This window comes from Athene noctua, chromosome 22, assembly GCF_965140245.1.
Source record: "Athene noctua chromosome 22, bAthNoc1.hap1.1, whole genome shotgun sequence".
NCBI lineage: Eukaryota > Metazoa > Chordata > Aves > Strigiformes > Strigidae > Athene > Athene noctua.
In genome coordinates this window covers 7,074,424-7,094,245 of record NC_134058.1, presented here as the reverse complement: position 1 = coordinate 7,094,245, position 19,822 = coordinate 7,074,424, and the positions used below count along the sequence as shown (strand labels likewise).

At 43.3% G+C, this 19,822-nt stretch overlaps 2 protein-coding genes across 7 annotated transcripts in view; both read right to left on the bottom strand.

Moving 5' to 3' along the window:
• Nucleotides 1-12,486, bottom strand: part of TMCO4 (transmembrane and coiled-coil domains 4) — a 56,480-nt gene extending 43,994 nt beyond the window's left edge. For all 6 annotated transcript variants that reach the window (XR_012635000.1, XR_012634999.1, XR_012634998.1 and 3 more), the window contains exons 1-5: nt 12,416-12,486; nt 8,800-8,984; nt 8,207-8,381; nt 3,639-3,666; nt 1,578-1,710 (exon numbers count right to left, since the gene is read on the bottom strand). Coding sequence is in view for 2 of the 6 variants with exons in the window: in XM_074924592.1 (XP_074780693.1) it covers nt 1,578-1,710; nt 3,639-3,666; nt 8,207-8,381; nt 8,800-8,978 (515 nt within the window). In the remaining 4 variants the exon portion in view is untranslated. The remainder of the gene's footprint in view (nt 1-1,577; nt 1,711-3,638; nt 3,667-8,206; nt 8,382-8,799; nt 8,985-12,415) is intronic.
• Nucleotides 12,487-17,311: 4,825 nt separating this feature from the next.
• Nucleotides 17,312-18,223, bottom strand: RNF186 (ring finger protein 186). The gene has a single exon (XM_074924898.1). The coding sequence runs from the start codon at nt 18,221-18,223 to the stop codon at nt 17,312-17,314; it is 912 nt and encodes a 303-aa protein (XP_074780999.1).
• Between the last annotated feature and the right edge of the window lie 1,599 nt (nt 18,224-19,822).

The following is a 19,822-nucleotide window of genomic DNA, read 5'->3' as shown; positions in this document are numbered from 1 at the left end:
AAACACCTGTGCAGAAGCTGCCAAAATCCTGTTTGAATGTTACTGTTCCAAAACGTCTTGCAGTGGATGGTCAAAGCTGGAAGTATCCTAAGCAGACATTAATGTACCCATTATGTTACCCATTAATGCCCCAAAAGTCTGTGAGGTCAAAGCTGTGACAGGTTTATATTCTGCTTCCTTCCCCCATTGCCACCTAATTTGAAAACAAACAAAGGGTCATCGATTCCCCACAAATCTCAGCCTTGTTTTAGCACTGCAATAACAAATGTGTCCGCACTGCAGTCTTGGACTACTCTCACTATAAAGATTTTTCTTCCTTTTATCTAACAAGTATTTACTTCCACGGCTGCAACTCAGGCAAAGAATAAGATTGAAATCCACAGCGTTCCCCACATCAGCTGTGCACAAAACCCACTGGGCTGGTAAGCCTGCAGCGTAATTCACCCGCCGCTCTTGCCATTATCTGTCTTTTTGGGTTGTGACAGGAGCCACAGTCCAGTGGATACAGAATTAGGTAGTGGAGCATCATCTTTGTGAGCGACATCCCACCCACAGCATCAGTGTTTTCCTGCACTAAAGCAGTCCCCATTAATACCAACCCTTACCCCGCATGCCGAATGGTGTCCTGTTTAGTAGTCCATGATCTTTGAGATTATTTTGACTTTCCCTTTTTACAGTGCACTATAAAGTTAAGCTTTATTTAAATAAAGCTATAACTGAAAGATACCCATCACATGCTGGACCCCAACGGTAATGTGTGAACTGTACTGTGTCAGGGACGTTAATTAAAGTCTTTATTAGCACTCGGGTTAATCTCATAACCTGTTTGCTGAGTTGAGAGATAAAAATGTTAAACGATCCCTTGAAAGTCCACTACAAACATGTTTACTGCTTTACATATTGCTAAACCTTTGTACAGTTCCTGCCTGATAAGCAGAATATAAAAATACTACATTTCATATAGATACCAACCTTTTGGTTGTTTCACATCTAAGAAGTGGTGATTAAGAGAATTAATCTTATATTAGTAACACAGAATTAGGAGTCAGGTTCATAAGTATCTGAAGATACAGATTGTTGCCCTCAGAAATCTACCTTCAATAGGAGTTAGACAGCTGTCTCTTAATATGTGCAGGGAAGGGCAGATCCATAGAAAATCTGCAGCTGAGGATCTAGTCCTGAAATTTCTATGAACTTCAATCTGCAAGAGGCACTTCTATCTGAAGAATATTGGGCCCAGAGATAAGAGGCACAAGATCTTTGTGATGTGTTTAAGCATAATCTACCGTCTAGGAGAGGCAGCTGGAACAAGGAAAAGAGGCAGTTCAGGGCAGAGGAGCCTTTACCAGCTTGCAAGGTTGGGTCTCAGCTCTGATTTTAAGAACGCTGAGATTTCCTGCTTCTCAGTGCAGCTGAAGTGCTGTGAGGGCTCTGCAACCCTAATCAAGCCATAAATGATTACGCTAAGAGCCATGGGGAGAATGATCAGAGACTGGACTTAGGCACAAGTAATTACTGCTAAGCTTTCAAGCACCAGCGGTGTTTTTTCATCCCATAGTCAACCCAAATGTTCTTACTCTGACTCTTCCTCTTTTTGTTCCTTCAGGCTCTCAAGCAGAGATTCCTCCAGGACTTCCAGCTCCTCCGAGGGGATTCTCAGCAGCCAGGTGATGTGGCAGATCAACACTCTCGCTCGAGCATCATAGTACCCTTCAACAGAGGGAAGCTCAGGAAATCAGTCAGTCTGCATCGCACCAGATTAAATAGCTGTGCTAGAGGACCACGTCACATCCAAATATAGCTCCTTCTCTCAGGCCCTCTTTGTCTTCCATGTATCTGAAGACAACTCCTACTATCTAGAGAAGAGAGTGATAAATGGAAAATCCTTCTTCCCCATAAACCTCATCCTGTGAATAGTCACTACACCAGGTAATTGCCTTTATGGCAGAAAAAGGATCTCAAATCCTTTGGTCTTCATTCTCTGTGCTATAGGCCTTTAGGCTCTGGATAGACTGCATCTTTCTTCTCAACAGAGAAATGCTGCAGCAAGACCAGTCCTAACTGGAAATATCAAATATATATATGGATAACACAACAGAGTACACCTCAACTATGCACCAATGCAAGATACGGTATCTTGTAAAAATGCACCTCCACACAAAACCTTTACATTCAGTTCATCTTGTTGGCAACAAGAGGGACTCTGGAGTTTAAAACTACGCAGCAGCTCACCTGGCAGCATCACCAACTGTTTGCATTTATACTTCACTGCAGAAGTAGACAGTGCACTCAGACAACATGTGACAGGAGTAATGATTATTCCTGGACTTATAAGCAGGTGCTGTCTAAGAGAAGACATTTAAAATGTAATAGATTTTAAGTTATTTGTGCCAACTCTTGTTTTTTTCATGTGTTTCAGTAGCACCTGCTGCTTGCTGATGCTATGTCTTTTGTAAAGGGTTCTTGGTGCACTCTGAGATAAAAAATGCAATTGGTTTTCTAGGGGTGGGTGAAGATACCAGCAAGACCCAACTACAAAGTATGTTTCTGATACCCACTGCACGTAGATCAAATATGGCATCTGGCAATATTAAGTTTATTTATTTATTACCATCATTGCCATGATACCAAACTACTTTGGCAGGCTTTAATGATGCGACTTTTAAGATTTGTGCTTAGTTGAGAAATAAGGATAGTATTTATCTTCAGTTCATCCCCGATATCTGCCACATCTTGCAAGCCCAAGCAGGTGTTTAACGCGTTCAAAGCCTTCCTGCTTCCTGTCTGCTAATACACAACTTAGCTTTTTACTTAGCCAGCTTGGCAGTAAGTCAGTGAGGCTTGAAAATATATTTCTTTTAAATTCCAGCTTAGCAAAATAAGCAGTTTTGCAATAACTGACTTGTCAATTTTCCATTAAAAATAAAGCAAGAACAAAACCAGTACTTTGTTACACAGTGAAACAGGCTGATCAGCAACCAGTGAGTTCCTTCCTGTCAGAACATGTTAAAACACAGAGATTTTTAAAATGCATGTAGTGATATAAAACAGGCTTCTTTTAGAAATGAACATTTTGTTCCGTAGGCAGTCTTTATTTCATTAATTTTATCAGACTAATCCATGTTATGGATTGTAAACCAGAAAATTGTTCTATGCATAATATAATATACAAGTGAAAGCACATTTATTTATAATAGGCTTCACCGGACAGTCTGGAATTTATACCCTGAATATTTTTCTTTTCTTTTTAGGCAACAAGCAATCTGCAAAAAATATGCTAGGCTGACATTTTCATAACACCTTTACTGCCCTCCTAAAGGAAGAGGTCACCTGCTCCCCTGGAAACACTGGAGAAAAAACACCCCACTCCAGGTATTTCAGCTCAGAACTTTTCTGCCATCACGTACATTTGCATGCCAACGCATGGCATGTGAAGGCAAGGAGGTGAACAGTTGTTCGATTTTTAACAGGTAGTATCAATCATTCCTAATATAATAGTTGCTTTTCCTGTAGGGGACGCAGAGAAAGACTGTGCTGCTTTTCTATAAAGGAAGCTGGAGCTTTTTCAGCCTTTTCAAGTATCAGATGTAAACTCATCTACATTACTCTTACAAAGAACAAATGCTAGGTCAACTTACCATCTCTAAGAGAGAAGGATAGAAGGTCCTAAAAAGAAAAAAAGAATACTCAAGTTAAAACTGATGATGTATGCCTGGATGTATCAAAATGGAGGCATGAAAACCCATCAGACTATGATATAATTACTCCAGCATGTCAGTTTATAAACATGGGAAGCCAGCATGCTAGAATTCAAGGCAGCGCAGACCAAAGCCAGATGCTTCCAGTACAACATTCTCCACATGCAGGTACAAATGGCTGGACAGAAGTAGATAATGCTTGGTACATGCTTAAGCATTCCATATTTTTTGTTACTAGTGATCCTGCTGCAATCAAAAGCACCGTGATTACACCAGACTTTAAAGTTTGCAGAAACAGGGCTCCGATCCTCCTACCACTCTAATGCCTTCTGCTTGTCATATAGTCATATATACTCAAATTTCAACATGAGTAACAGATTTGAATGCTACTCTAATGGACAGTGGCCCCTATTTTCTTTGGCATTCTGGGAATTCATAGCTCTAGGTGGTAAGGCTGAACTGGCATGAAGTTCTTTTGGATTAAGTGCTCAAAAACTCAGAATTTACGGCCATCTGTCAAGACTGAGGTACTTGACTTCTGTGTTGGCTCTTCACCGTAAAAATATCAGAAAAACAAATCAATCCAATAGACGGATTCTATGGACAAAGCCATAAAAAAAGAGGCCAGTGTTTTTACTACTGTGTTCTCCTCTTTTATTGTCACTGGACACATTTTAAGTTCTTTATGTAACTACAACATTAAGCACTAGCTCAGTCTAGCTACTTCCCTCTCCTACACACAAATAAAGCACAGCTGAATTTTACAGGGAATCCTTCAGCCCTTTGGGAACACAAAACATGCAGCCAAAGATGTAGGAGGCTGCCAGAGAGTTTATGATTATTAGTCCCGTAAGCTCCTAAGCAAAATTTGTATCGTAAAAATGTCTCTAATCTTTTCCCTATTGCATGAGGAGTGTAGAACAGAGAGCAAGCCGTCATTAACCAACTCCTACTAGAAGTAGGGCAAACTGTAGATATTATCCAGGCAAAAGTAAGTGCCTGAACTCCAAATACCATTTTAACATGAGAAGAGTCTGCTATTTCATAGAGGAGAAGCAAACTTTTGCAGAGGACTGGGGAAAACAAAGGATTAGGGCAGCTGAACTCTCACCTACAGTTGCTTTTTCACCAGGTATAACCTCAAAACCTTTGCTCCGCTGCTGCCTAATGTTTTCACACACACATCTCTACTGCTGAACGTCTAGGTGGCTGTTCCCATCCACAGAGAAGCCTTTTTTTTTCCTGCAAATCCTAATGGAATGAGGATTTCCAGAGGGTATCTGTTGGCCTGGGCTCTGCACAAAGCAGTCACCATGCTCCTCCATCCTGCATCCCAATGGCCAGAGCGCTCACCCAAGAAAAGGAAGGTCCTGGTTTGCTATCTCCAGTGTGTGAATAACCCTTTTAATTTAAGTTAATCACTGAATCAGGGCTCCTCTGTTCCCCTAATCATCATACTGCAGAAAAAAAAAAGGGCTTCTTTCTAGGTCCAGCCACGATCAGTACTCTGTGCATGCACACACGCTGCTGACTGTTCCCCAGGTTGCATGCTGGATGTGGGAAACAGAGACAATAATCCCCACAGGCAGAGGGAGGAATGTAACGCTGGCTTCCCAAAGCCTGAGTACTGTAACTACTCTGGTATTAGATACATGGGCACCATCACCTCCTCTCTGGCTGCAGTTTTGTGGGGAAGGGTTGGCAGTGAGGTGTCAAAGCCCAGCAGAAGGTCCAGGGCTGGGAGTCCCAAGCAGAAAGTTGACCGAGCAAAGAGCCTGAAGTCTAGACTAAGGTGAAGCTTGTGACCTTGTTGCCATTATTTTCTACAGACTGACACAGGCAGTCTCCTGAACAGGCTGGCTGGTTTGTGCAGAGCCCATTTGTAGGCAATAAATTCTCCCTGTGTGTTGCAAAGGGAGCTGTGGATCCTGTGTGATAAGCCCAGTATCATCTGCAGCACCTAATATCAAATAACCTCTTTTTTCTCCCCTAAGCATTTACAGACATGCACTTCAAAAGGTGAGGGATGGATACAGGTAATCAGGTGATAAACTGGAACTACTGCTTTTATTGCATCTGTGCCAATTAGCATTCTCAAAGATTTCTCATTGGTTTAGGCTTTGCACATCCAATCAGCACTGATTAGATTAGTTCACAAGTAGTTTGTTTTCCTCCTCTAAGCAGCAGTTATTATATTTCAGTCTTATTTTGAAGTTGGTGGTTTGAATTTCCCTGTGAACTCTATGCACAGGACTAACACCCATATGACTGAGAAACCTTACAAAGAAACGGAAGCAACTTTTACTCAGTCTTTGCCAGCTTTTTATCAATTGCTGCAAGTTCAAAACCCATTTTTTCAACAGCTAGCATCCAATCCATATCGCAGTGGATGTGTATAGAAAAACACAGGAAAATGGGCATTCTAAGTATGTTCAGAGCAAAAAAAAAATATTCATAAGAACTTTCAACATTTTCTCACCTTTCATCACTTCTTCACCTCTTTTTGTTGCACTGCCTTCTCATGCTGCACCCACAGCCTGTGTGTTATGATTACTGTCCTTAAAGGATTCAGTTAACCAACATTTGCCTGTGTTAGTCATCCGCAATGAATGCAAACAAAGATAAAAATCCATAATCCTCACATTTTCATTGAGTCAATGGTGAGTTCACCTCTAATCTCCTGACCTCATGTATCATTCTGTCAGCACCTCTGAGATGGGAGGACATTCAAAAATGCAGGCGTTGGTGCCAAGAGGACCCTGCCACTGAACACGCTGAGCAACTGAAGTGCGTACTTGTTAAATAAACAATAAATGTTGCGTCAGTGGCAGCTGAATGCAAAGAGGCTGAAAGCACCGTACAGCAACATATGAAGAATTCACAAAGCTTTGTCCCATCGCTTGTTTATTTTTAGGTAAGAAGGGCTGATCTCGGCTTGAGACGCTGAAGTTTCCCTCTGCTGCCTTGCTCTACAAAAAGTCTTTAATTCTATCTTTCCTTTGACAAAATCAATCACCTTGCCCTATGTGGGCATGCCTGCATAAGGTACTGATGTTGTGGCATTGCATGATAGCAATTCCTGATCTTTGCTTTTAACTAATCAAAGAATTGTTATCTACAGCTTCTGTATTCCACCTGAATCTAAGTGATAAGTGGTTTAGTTCTCTGGCTCAAAGCAAAATACCGCTGCTCCCACTGATCCAGAGCCACTTTTGTAAAAGCACATGGAGCCCTTTATGCAACATAAGCTCGGAGCAAGCACAAGCTAAATTTAACCAAAATCTCACCCTTAATAAGCTCAGAAGCAATGCAGGAAGACTCATCTAAATCTAGAGAATCCATCCTGAAGCAGAGAGGACAAGGGAAACAACCTGGGAAACACTAAGCCATTTAAATGCAGAAAGAACAGAGCGTGGATTTACTGATTTTGCACAAACAACATCAAAACAGCTGGTCTTATTTTAGAAGAGCTGTCCAAATTTATTAATTAAGATTCTCTGTCGCTGTACTCATGTTGTTACAGGACTTTGGGCACTGTATCATGTTTGGAGCAGATCCTCTGAAGCCTTTTATGGACTGACTAGGAGACATGAAAGATGGCTGAGACAATGGGACCTGGTCATGATGACCAAGAAAGTTTGCTCCTATCAGATCTTTATTTACGCAGCTGTGTTCTCACATCTGCTGGTCTGTCGGGTGAGTGTGTTATAACTATTACTCAATATCAGAGTACTGTCTGCATGCAGGACATCTTGCTGTTTCCTTGTCAGGATCCTTGCAGGGCACAAGGTGACAGTGGCCACATTATGCGTGGCATCAGCAGCAGCCTACCATGCTCTTCACCCTGCACGGCGTAAGGTGAGGCTGGCTGAGGAGATATCTCCCCAGCTAAGACTCTGCAGCAAAGGTGAATGCCACCGAAATGCTTCACCTCTTTTATCTTTATGTCAGCTTTTACATGAGATCGTTATGGAATTGTCCCTGTCTCACCTTCTCAGGGAAAAAAAATAAAAGTCACAATAACTTATTTCCTCCCAGCCAAAGCTGACACTGGAAAAAAGACTCTGGAAATTGTGCTATTTGGAGCACGTACGTAGAGGTGTTTTGTATTACAGGTATGATGATGTGGCTTTTAAACAAATGAAAATCAGGTCTATTGTGTTCAGTGTTTCACCAAAATCTGCAGACAGCACATATGAATCAAAACCACTGCAATAATACAGTCAAAGTAAAAAGTTTGACAGTTCTCTGCTATGTAGAGCAAAAGTGTCAAAGACACAAAACATTAATTCAACAGACAGTAACTGTGCCTCATGTTCATCACTTCCATGAGCTGTTAATGGATAGAGAGACTGCCAGTCACCCACACAGCTACTCAGAAATATATGTATATCAGAAATATTGATTTTACTTCCCTGACTGTACAAACAGAACTTCAGTTGCAGACAGACAGGTATAACAAATCTCTTCCAAAAGCAAACAAGGGTGAGGGAAGCATATGAACTTACTTGGGTAATGACAACTGGATTTTCTTTCAAAACAGGATCCTTCAGCAAAATCTGGGCAAAAGTTTCTGTGCCCTCACCTCCTAAGCCGCTAGCAAATGCTGTCATGGCAGGCAAGACAGCATCGGGCAGGTCCAGCCATTTCACAAAGGCCTCAATGAATTCTGTCCTGAAGGAGCTGTAAGGCAACAGTAGCAGTTAAGGCTCTGGGTATTTTGCAAACTTTGAGTGATCCCTGCTTTCAGATGTTGATCTGTTGCTGTTCACACAAAAATCAAAGCCTCATAAGAAGTCAGCAGAAGTTGAGTGGCTACACAAGTTGGCTAAACAAACAAGCAAGCAATCTGAATGGATCTAGACCTTTCTTCAGTACATGCTTTGAAGTCTGCAGTATAAAGGGATGCAGTTTGTGCTGAAGTATAAAAGTCTTAAAGGTGTCAGAGAGAAAGTCAATACAATTAAAAAAACACCGAACATCAAAAGAATCTTCCACTCCCCTAACCTCAGAAGACTCCACAGAGTTTGATACCACCTCCATCCAAGCTGCTACCCAAAAGCCAGCTCCTTTGCTCACCCCTTGCTACCCCGTGTAGTACCTTTGCTCTTTTTCAGGGAACAGCCACGCCAGGGATATCCCACAAAGTGCCGCATAAGCAAATCTTCCCGGTTCACCCAGCTGCTGGCCCAGAAGCACACACGGTTCCGTTCCACCTGCCTGTTCAGCCCCGCTATGCTGTTTCGAAGCCCAGCCTTTCCATTTCTCTTCTGCAGCCATTTTTACCTGCAAATTCAAGGAGGAAAAAGCAGTAGAAAAAAATAAACCACAAACAGTTGGAAACCAGGAAGCAAGCAGACAAACTACCTTTGATTTTTCACTGTCACACTTGCTGCCAGTATTAAGTCAAGCCTGTCAAGGTCCAGCGTGTGTATCCCCCCACAACATGGTGCTGTGACCAAAGAAGACAACAGGAGAATTTCTGCTCACCAGTTCTCAAAAGTTTTGCACAAAATGAGCCGACTACTTCACATGGCAAAAGGAGAAGTCCTTTTCAAGATGCAAAGAGACTGATCTCCATTCAGGCATATCATTCACATGTTTACTGCAAAAATAACATGTAAAATAAAAGCTTAGCACCTGGTGCAGGGACCAGTACAGCTGCCTGGGAAATAATTTGCCTCTCTCATCCTCAACCCAAATTGCTCCTCTGTTCATTTTGCTGATGGCGTTAAGAAAGTTGAGTCCAGCTGCAGCCTCTGATGCGGACTTTTAATGTGTCCCATGGACATTGCTATGCTTTGCTTGTAACATTCCCTTCTCTACACAACCTGCCCCTGCTTCTTCCCTAAAAGATCTCTGCACCACACCAGACCTTGAGCTGGGCCAAAATATTATTTTTTAGAGCGCAGATGTGCACGCCTCCAAGTGAATGGCTTAAAACTGCTCCCTGGGAGCCCCCCTGATTATACAAGCGGCAAACCGAGATGACTGAAATCAGGCAGATGTGACAACAGCTCATTTCACAGTTCAACATGGGTAACAATCTGCTCCAAAGCTCGCTTACCTCACCTGAAATTTCTACTGACTTCATTACGCCTCAGTCGTTTTCAAAGGGGCCCAAATCACCTATTTCAGCATAAACTTCCTATTTAAATGTTTCTTTTCTTCTGAACCCTGTAGGAAGGAAAGGGGCTAAATAGGAATTAGGAGTCTGTGCCGCTACAACTCGTTGTAGAGGATTTAATCAAATACTGAATCTTATAGGATCCAGACACCATTTATGGGATTATTTTAGAGTCCTAGAAGAAAGAAATGCAGCACAGGAGCAGCTCTTTTTAGAGACTTTATTATCTGCATGCTGCCTGTCATGGTCTTCCAGGAAAGGTGTCTGTCTTGCCTTCCCACTCAGAAATTTATTTGAAGCAATTTGTATTTCTCAAGGCTTGCATTATTTAACTGCTGATGTATAAATACAAGGAAAATTCATCACTCAGGGGGCAATGGTTATCGTTAACTCACATCTCTCTCCCTGGGAGAGCTCAGCCCCCCACAACACATACCCCTGATATCGTCCGTGGCTTGAGCACACGGGTCTGAGGCGTCTCAGTGCATTTCCATGGAAACATCACATTCCAGCAACATGGGAGCACAAAGTCCGCAGGAATAAACTGCTATTTCTGTACCAACCAGAGAAGGGAAGGGCCAGATGATGCTTCCCTGGGGAAAGAGCGGGTGCCTGGGATCAATCCCAGCCCCGGCTGGGCTGCTCCGGTACCAACCTCAACAGGCAGCCCCTCGTGCTTGCTGAATCACAGCTGAAGGTGGCACAAGACGTGTCTCCATGCTTTCCACGACTTTCTTACAAAATCCCAAGATTGTTTTATTACCTCAGGTGCTCCAAAGCCTTCGTTTGTACCCCCAAAATCCATTTCACATCACTCGCTAGGCTCTCTAAAACATCCAGACTTATAGACCAATTTGCCCAGAAATAATCTAACGCTTAAAGTTTCAATAACTTTACAATTACTTGGCATGTCTACTCACCTCCAGACACAGATTTATTAGCTTATTACAGGAGACAGCATTGAAAATAAAATCCCCTTTCCTGCTGTGACAGATTTATTGATTTGTTAACACAGGCTCATATGAAAAGTGAAGCAGCTAAGAAGGACCCAGAAACATTACAACTGTTTAACCTTGTTTCCCAATAATATAAAAGACATGATCAGTTATGGAGTGACACCACAGTGGCTTCTTGCATGCAACTTTATTGCCATGACACAACAAATAATTGATGATGCTGAGCATCTAGAATACTCAGAGATAAGTTTTCTAAATATTTTTCTTTGCTCTGAAGATGCTCTAGTCAGTACGCTCGATGTGTGTCCCTCAGCACAGATACCTATTTCTTCATAAATATCTAGGAAAAAATGGGCTTGGATTTGCAGACATGCAGCGTAAAAAAATGGCAACATGCGATTTAGTAAAGAAAACCTGGGCCAAGAAGTTTTGCCGCTAAATACTAGAAAAGGAATTGAGAGCAAGAAATATATCCAGAAAGTTATTTACAGGTTGTGGCACTAGAATTCACGTCTCTGTCTCGGTGTGATTCAGCAATCAATACCACTGCTATAGTCTGAACTGTCACTTGAAAGAGAAATTTTTTATCACTTCCAGCACTCACTTTTCACACAGAGGCCTTTGTTTTCTTGAGAGATGATGTATTTTATATAGCAGATCCCACAACCCTATTTGAAAAGCAGAAAGATAATCCTTTTGTGGATCTAGAGCTCTACAATACACACACACTCCCTACTGCTGGAAGAATTAAAGATGCTGGCATCGCGTTTGCCCTAAACTATGACAAAAGTGACCAAATTGCTGAGACGTTAATCTCTGAGACCCTCAAATGTTAATGAGACATCTTATCAACTTCAGAGAAGGCGCTGTAGATAATTATATAAATGGGGCTGGCCAGAGAGTCCCTTACCAAGGCACACCAGAGGACAGCACGGCCAAACTGCAGTTAAGCTCTGGACACTGTGACTGTGGAAACATCTGGGCAGAGAAATTTTCCTGGTGGTTTACGCAGGGCTCCAGACTCACACACGTGCTTACATGCTGGGTGCACCACGGCCTTCGCTTTTAATCCATAGATGCAAACTACCAACACGGAACAAAATTAATTCAGTCCTGGATAAAATCTCATCTTGCCACAAAACACATAAATGCGATACAGATGGCCACCACAGAGATGCGTGCTAAAACAGAGACCAGAGACCGAGGGCACGGGGACATGGGAAAGCTAAAAGCTTCGGTTGTTGTAAAACTGAGTGCGTAATCCAGATGCCTGTAGCAGTAGTGACTGAGATTACACAGAAAGTGGGCAAAGCTGCGGGCAGGGATGTGCCCAGCAGAGAGAAATCACTACCGGGAAGAACGTGAAGGAAACCTCAGCTGAGAAAGCTGTGAGGGCCGACATCTCCCCAGCTGCCGACATCCACTTTTATCGCAAGCCCTGCTAGAACACAGCCATTTATTTTTTTTACAGAAATCAGCACTTTCGACAACTACTGAGGAAAGCAGCCCGCGGCAGCAGGGCGGCCGCCGCCGCAGCCCTCCCCTCAGGGAAGCAGCCTGAGGAAAGGCTCCCGCCCGCTCGCCCCCTCAGCCCGCAGAGCTGCACCCCAGCCCTCCCCAACCCCTCTCCCCACCTCTCTCGGCCCGGACCCGAGCTGCTCCCGGCCCGGCCTCAAATAGGAGCCGCCGCGCTCCCTTCCGCCGCCGCCCGCCCGCCCCTTCCTGCCCGGGCCGGGCCTGCCCGCCCTTCCCGCCGCCACTACGCAACTCGCGTACGGCAGGTGGGCTGCGCTGGGCGGTCCTCTGCTCCCCTACGCCATCGGCGTAGCGAAGCGCGCAGCTTGCGGATTAGAGGGCGGGCCGCTGGGCCGAGGGGGGCGATGAGGGGGATGGCGAGGGGGCCCCTTACCCGCCTCCTTCACGGGGCTGGTAGGTCCGTCTCCACCACGAGATGGGTTTGGCTGCTCTCCTTGCTGCCCACCTTTATCTGCAGTTTTGGCCTTGTCCGCCACATTAGTGGCTCACGCAGGGTTTAGGCCTACCCGGGTACCAGCCCTTTTGCTCCCTCTAAAGCCCTTTTCCCCCAGTGAGAACTCCTCCCTCTCAGGGACGGCTACAGAGGGAGGTAGGGATGTGCATTTGGTGAAGCTGCTCTCAGGTTGCTGTCCCAAGACTTCATTGTCATCTCCAGGCAGCACAGGTTGGTGTCTTTGAGGGTTACCCTGAGGAAAATAAAAGCTTCAGTGGCGTCTCGCACTTCGTGCTGTGTTCCTGAGTGGGATCCCGAAGCCGTATGAACAGAAGCTGTAGTGTGTGCGTGTGTATGTATGCACTCATCAGGCAAATATGTTGCCTGTGATAGCAGGTTACTGGCACAGTCTGGTTTGTTGTGGTTAACTGGCCTTGCAGAAATCCTAAGGCTCTGGAGTTAGGTCAGCTACCCAAGGATAAGGCTTTTGCACAGTGCTTTTGGGGATTTAAGAAATGCGTTTGCTCTGCGAGCAGTCTTAGGCTGGAACCCCAAGTCCAATGCATAGTAATTTTTGGAGAAATCTGTTTTTGTTTTTTTTTTCCTGAAGGATAGCAGTGTTTCTGTATGATCACGTTTTATGAAAGCAAAACTAGTTACTGGGGTAACCAGTTTATACTTTAAAATGTGCTATGTGGGATTCATCTATAAATCAGTTTTTAAAAAAAAATGTGGGTACCAGCTTTGTTTAAAAGCTGGATTTTGATTTGGTCAAATACCTAGTACTGGTTGCTTGCTACTAATATTAGACCGCTTCAGGTTTACTCACACAAGTACTCATGTATAGTATGTATACATCTGGTGGTATTTCAGCATCATCATATAGTCATTAAATGTGACACTGAAGTTCAGAAGGTGAGTTCTGGTGATCCCAGTAAGGGTGCAGAAGGTATATAATTTACCTGTGACTCAGGTGACTGCACAACAATGGACAACTTGCAAATGGCTCACAACAAGGAGGAGTCACCTGGACACAAATCTGTGCTCTTACACCAAGATCTGCAAATTAGTTTCTTGTAGATTTGACAGTTCTGTGTTTAAGGACCTAACGTTCTCTTTGTACAGAATCTGAGTGATGTGGAAGTGTGAAAAGTGTTATTTATTCCATGTTTATTTTTGCCTGTATCTGTGTGATTTTGCAGAAGAGCTGTTAAAAGTGGACCAAAACATAAGCTGAGTGGAATGACAATTAGGAGTGAGTTTACCAGATGTTGTAAACTTGAGATCTCATTATGTAGTTTAATGGTAATCAAAGCCAGCACAATTATGGATAATTCAAAGTTCTGTAGATAAAGTGAGACTTCTACATTTAACAGTAATTTAGAACACCTACACTGACAATTTTTCAGGCACCTGTCTTGGTCTCTTATGTAAGGAACTAGTGACTGTGGTGGGCGATGGTGTTGCTGTTTGTTGATGAGCAGCCTGGAAAGGGATGGGGATAGGGAAAGTTGTAGCTTTGGGAAGGGCCCTGTGGGCAGAGTGGGAGCACAGCACGACAAAAGGACAGGCACGGTTTTGAATTAAAATTGGTTTGTGTGTTTGCATTGTTGAACAAGACACCTTCGAAGTATCCGGTCCAGGACTCTGTACAGACTATAACCCTAAAACACCACTGTTGGGTCTTACTGTGCTCTTAATGTCTCAATGGGATTCTGTCTTTGTGGAGCATAGTTCTCGATATTTATGTCAGATATGTATGTCAGGTACAGCTGAATGTTGCTGCCTGGGCCCGTTTCTCATTATGAACCTCTCTCTTTCAGGCTACAGCATGTTACCTTATCACTGTGTGAAATTGGGAGCCAGCAGGACAAGGTAACGTGGAGCTGAAACTTTCTTGCCAAAAAGACTGGCGTGAATTAAAACTGGGCACAAGTAAATCCTTTCTGTTTTGGAATAAGAATACAAATCTGTTGGCCTTTTCTCCATATACTTAGTTGCTGCTTCAAAGGTTTGCATTGTCATCAAGCTTTGTCTTGTCAGATGAGAATCAACAGTGTTACAAAGATACCAAGCTCTAGGGCCTAATGCCTCCCACCAACATCCACGAACTCTGGATCAGCTGGTTGGTAGCAGCTCTCGAAGGCTGAAGACAAAGGCTGAATTGCTGAAGGGAGGCTTGGAAGGTGCTGATACAAAGCAGGGGGGTGGAAACCTGGACTTCCATGGTGGGTGATCTTACTGCATGGATCCACAGGGGCTCTTTCAGAGCCAGTCTCGCACTGGCCATCACACAGCATGCCTGCCTCCTTCACGCTGGTGTGTACTTCCTTGAGGGAAGCCCTCTTCTCTTGGTCATTTTTTTGGACACTGTAGAAATTAGTGTAATAAAATCGAACGCATCCTTTTGGAAGGGCGGGGTGATAGGTGATGATTGGATTTTTCCTGTTCACATTCATTCTCTGATTTTGTTTGTTCACACCACGTGCTGACAAGCCCACGTGGGCTGGCCAGGCTCCACTGTGTCCACGGAGGACAAGGGACACTGCCCCTAAAATCTTCATCGTGTTTCGTGACTGGTGATGGCAAACCAGTAATGGGTGTGACTTATACACCCTTCTGGAGTTGGTGTTATTTGGTATTAATATCTTGCTTGGTCTTTTCCCCTCTTAGGCAAAATTCCCAAAGTTTTATCTTTTGTTTTTTTTAAATTGGGATTATTTTATGGCTCTAGTCCAGTTCATCTTTGTCATCTTATCTTTAGGACAGTCTGTTTCTTCCTTGCTATCTAGTCACTTGAATCAAATCAGTGTTCGGTAGCAATTAGCACATGGTTTTCCTCTAACCCTTCTAGCTTTCTCTGATGCATTCATGCATGGTACATTCAGGCCAATACTAATGTATTTATTAGAAACCTTTACAGTGCCAGTCACCCACTAGTGCTGGTGAAGGGAACTCTACAGGAAAATTGTGTATGAGCTGAAAGACTTGGCAAGAGTTTCTGAAATTGTTTTCAGGACAGGTGAATATCTAGTCTGGCTTTTGTAACTGGAATAATACAGTTCAGTAAAATATTTGGATTTAAAACTACCTGCCTTTTCCCAAGGAAAAAGCTGGTTGGTTATTAGCAAATGTTACTACATATGTACTCTGCAATAAGCCAGTTGCTGTCCAAATATATGAAAAGAATCAAAGCATTTGTTTCCCTTGAAGGGAAACAGGGTTCTTTTTAGGTGGAAAATAGACCTGTTTTTTTCCAAGGCTCTAGGAGGACAATGGCTCCTTACCCTCTTAGTGTAACCTGTTTTATCTGCTGGTAAGACACTATGTATATTTATATACCGAGCAACATCAGTTTCCATTCTTATCAAACACAAATATTTACCACAGGCCTGATCCAAGGTCTACTGAGATCCATGGTACTCTTGAAAATGTAACTTAACAAAAGCAATCTGGGTTTTTTTTCCAATTTAATTTTAGTTGGGTTATAGGGTATTTTCTTAGCAACTAAATGTTTTTTTAAGTAAAGGGAGAAACCTAACACATTACTACTTTGCTTTACTCACCAACTCAGTTGTACAGATTCCTTAATATGCCTTCTCAGCTGTAGTTCCCATCAGTGGGGAAACTGTGAAATGTTTTGACATTAGTTGTCAGTGAGGAATTGAGACACAGAAGTCAGTGAGTAATTAACATTATTAAACTTTAATGGACACATCCCATATAAAAATAATTGCATGTGGTACAGCATAGCAATTGACAGATTTCTGTTTAGAAGGAGAATTATGGGCATCTCCATGGGCAATGTCATACTTCATGTACAGAGGGCAAGAAGAGAGGCGGTGCAGATAGCCAGAGTTGAGTGTGAGGAATTATTTCTGTGCTAAATAATGTGGAGAATTTGGAGTGTCGTGAGTCTTTGAGAGCCTTGCCCTTTGCAAGCCACAGGCTCACAATTAGGAGTGTTGAGATTGCTTCTCCCTCTCTAGTGGGGTGCGAATCAGATGGCACCAACTGGCATACACTTTTCCCAGTCCACCTTCTCACCTTTAGGATTAAAGTGATAATCTGGGTTAAAACTACTCGTGGAAACTACTATGTGGAGACTAGGCACCCAGTCCCTGATTTAGCAGTCTTATTTCCCCAATTTGTCACAAGAAAGTGTATGTGTGTTCAGAGGTGGGAAAATGCAGCCACAGCCAGGGATTTTCAGAGGACATCATCTCTCAGGTATTTTAGACAGTGTTCTGCAGTGCTCATCAGGAGATGACAGGAGCAAGAGCAAAATGACACAAGCAAAACAATGAAATGATTGAGATAAAAATTGTGTGGAAAGCCTATAATTTTTATCTCATAAATATCAACATATAAATACTTTACTATGTTTCCAGTAATGAAATTTAACAATGCTGTGCATCGCTGTTGAGCCAGCTCAGCCACCTGTTGAATTTATTACATGAATGATTGCTTTCAAAGTCCACCAACTGACTATAGGGTGCCTAATGTGCAGCTTTGCCTGCAGGACCAGTCCATTATCTCTCGGCAACGCACGTTAATTGTTTCAGGCAATAGCTGTGATGTGGCTCTCCTTGCGGCAGGAGGTGAGCGAGTCCCTGTTACACCTCCAGGAGAATTTAGGAGTGCAGCAAAGCACCATACACATGACCAACCCCAAAGTAAGCATGAGACAAATTACCCATTTTACCAGCCCAGAATATATAAAGGGGAGGATGAGGATAGTGAGAATCACCACAAGCAGCAGGAGCAGCACGAGTCTCTGGATAGCCAGTCTGTTGTCTGCTGGAACATTTTCATCTCTGCGTAAAGCGTTTTGGCTGGTCTGAGACCAGCTATTGCTTATGGCAGAGATGTGTACCTCAGGACTTGAATCGGGGTTTTCCAAGTGCTCCATTAGGTCTTCTTTATTTTGAAGCGTGCGGATGAGTCCTCCTGACACAAAAGTGGCTTTTCTGCACAGGGGGCAGGTGATTATCCAGTTACTCTCTTCTTTCCTGAGGATGAGCTTGAGGCAGACGGCGCAGAAGGCATGCTGGCACTCCAGGAGCTTTGGTACTCTGTAGATGTTGTACTTGTTGAAGCAGACTAGGCAGTCCGTATCGAAAGATGTTGCAGTTGAGCACTGGTTCTTCATTTCAAAACTGCACACTTCGGCAGAGTTTGCATTCGTTAGCACAACGAGAGGCTTTGCGTTTGGACAGCCTCTGTCTGAAATCGCTGGTTTAAAGGCAGCAGGACTGTCTCGCTCTGTGCCTGAAGGTCTCTCCATTTCTTTAACACATTCTTCAGTGAATCCCAGTCTGTTCGTGTCTGCAGTGTTTTCTGTTGGGGGTCCTGCTCTGCTCATTTCTGCAGCACCTTCTGCAGTGGGTGCAGGACTGTCCTTTCCAGCCTCTGGTACTCCAGGAGCTGTCGATCCATTCTTACTGTTTAGCTTGTCAGGGGATTTCTCCATGGAGATAAACCTCGGTGTAGTTTGTCTTCCCTTAGCTGAAGGAGTTGCTGGGTTTCTGGCTCCTTTTATGTGTTGCTTTATTCCTGTTGTATGCATGATAGCTTTAAGCGTGTTGTGCTCTTACAATATGAGGTTTTTATGGGATGGAGACCTGAGTTAATTATTAATTTTGTGGCCAAGACATTTTACAACGGCTGATAATCTCACTGAGCAATTCCTGTCCGGAAGCACACCCCGTGGCATTAGCAGACTGCAGCTTCGTTCACTGGGATAGCCAGGCACTACCATTATTACTAAATTAGTATTTCATTTGCTGAAAGCAATTTCATTGGTCTCTAAACACTGCTTTTCTGGACAGTGACAGATTCAGAGCAATTATTTAATATTAATATTGTTGTACTGAATGCAGTGCTTTAATTAGAGCGTAAGTATCACCAATCACCCAGAGGGCTCTGGGTAGGAAGTCTGCTCTTGCTTTAGCAATATTCACTACCCTAGAGCTGTTACCCTACAGCACAGAGAGTGAGATTGAGATGATTAATGTTGAGGGTTGAATGTCTGATTATTATCAGCTCTTTTACACTAGGAGTATCCCTGTTGGTTTTGGTCATCAGAGGGCTTCAGGTGCAAACTGAAGCATGACTTAGGGTCACACAGGGTCTCACAGAGTCCTTGAGAGAGATCTGGCAATGAAAAGCAAGGTTAGTGTCGTGGTAAAACCATCTTCTTTTTCTTGACATTCTCAGGCCAACCTCATGCACTTCAGTCACATGGTTTTATGGATATTCATCTCATCTGAAAAAAAAGGTCTGAACAAAATCCCTGAGTCTCTATAATTTTTTCTACCTTTTTATCTGAGGGGTGAACTACAGATGGTGTCTCAGTACGAACCCTGTGGAAGGAAGGAAGGAAGGGTGGGTCACTAACCCCAGAAAGCTGGACTAGGTCAGCATTACCAATAGAAGACTCACCGTACCGAGTCAGTAGCCTCAAGTGCACCGGCATGCTGAAGCTGTCTGTGCTACCATGTACCAGCCCCTCCCTCCCACAGAACAGCAGCAGAAAGAAATTAAACAACTGCAATTTAGGAGAGCAGGGAGTTCAGGAAGACTAATCTCATGAACTCGCTGATGGGAGGGATGAGGTGAGAAAGGCTTGTTCTTCTTTGCTGAGAAATAGTATGTTTGTTGTAAGCAAACTTCATAAAAGTGTATTTCTGCTGACATGGCATGTAGCAGTGTTTGATGGACTTTTGGGTGACTGCAAAGTTTAGGAGCCTGAAGATCTTGCACAAGTGGAACTCCTAGTTGAAGTGTAAGAATGTCTGCAAGTGGGCCGGTGAACTGCAAGGCTCATTTATGCTAAAACCAAGAGAATTTTCTATTGCGTTTTACATACCTCTTCATTAGTAAGTTAATGTTAAAAAGAAAAGATCTGGAAAACAGAAGACAGACCTGCCATTTTTACAATGCTTTCAAAGTTTAGTCTGTCGGTACCCATGTCCAAAATGGAAATGTGTTAAAATTTACAGATTCTTCATCATTACAACAGTATGAAAGTGTCTTGCAGATATTGGGAAGCTGAAGCAGACACCAGCAG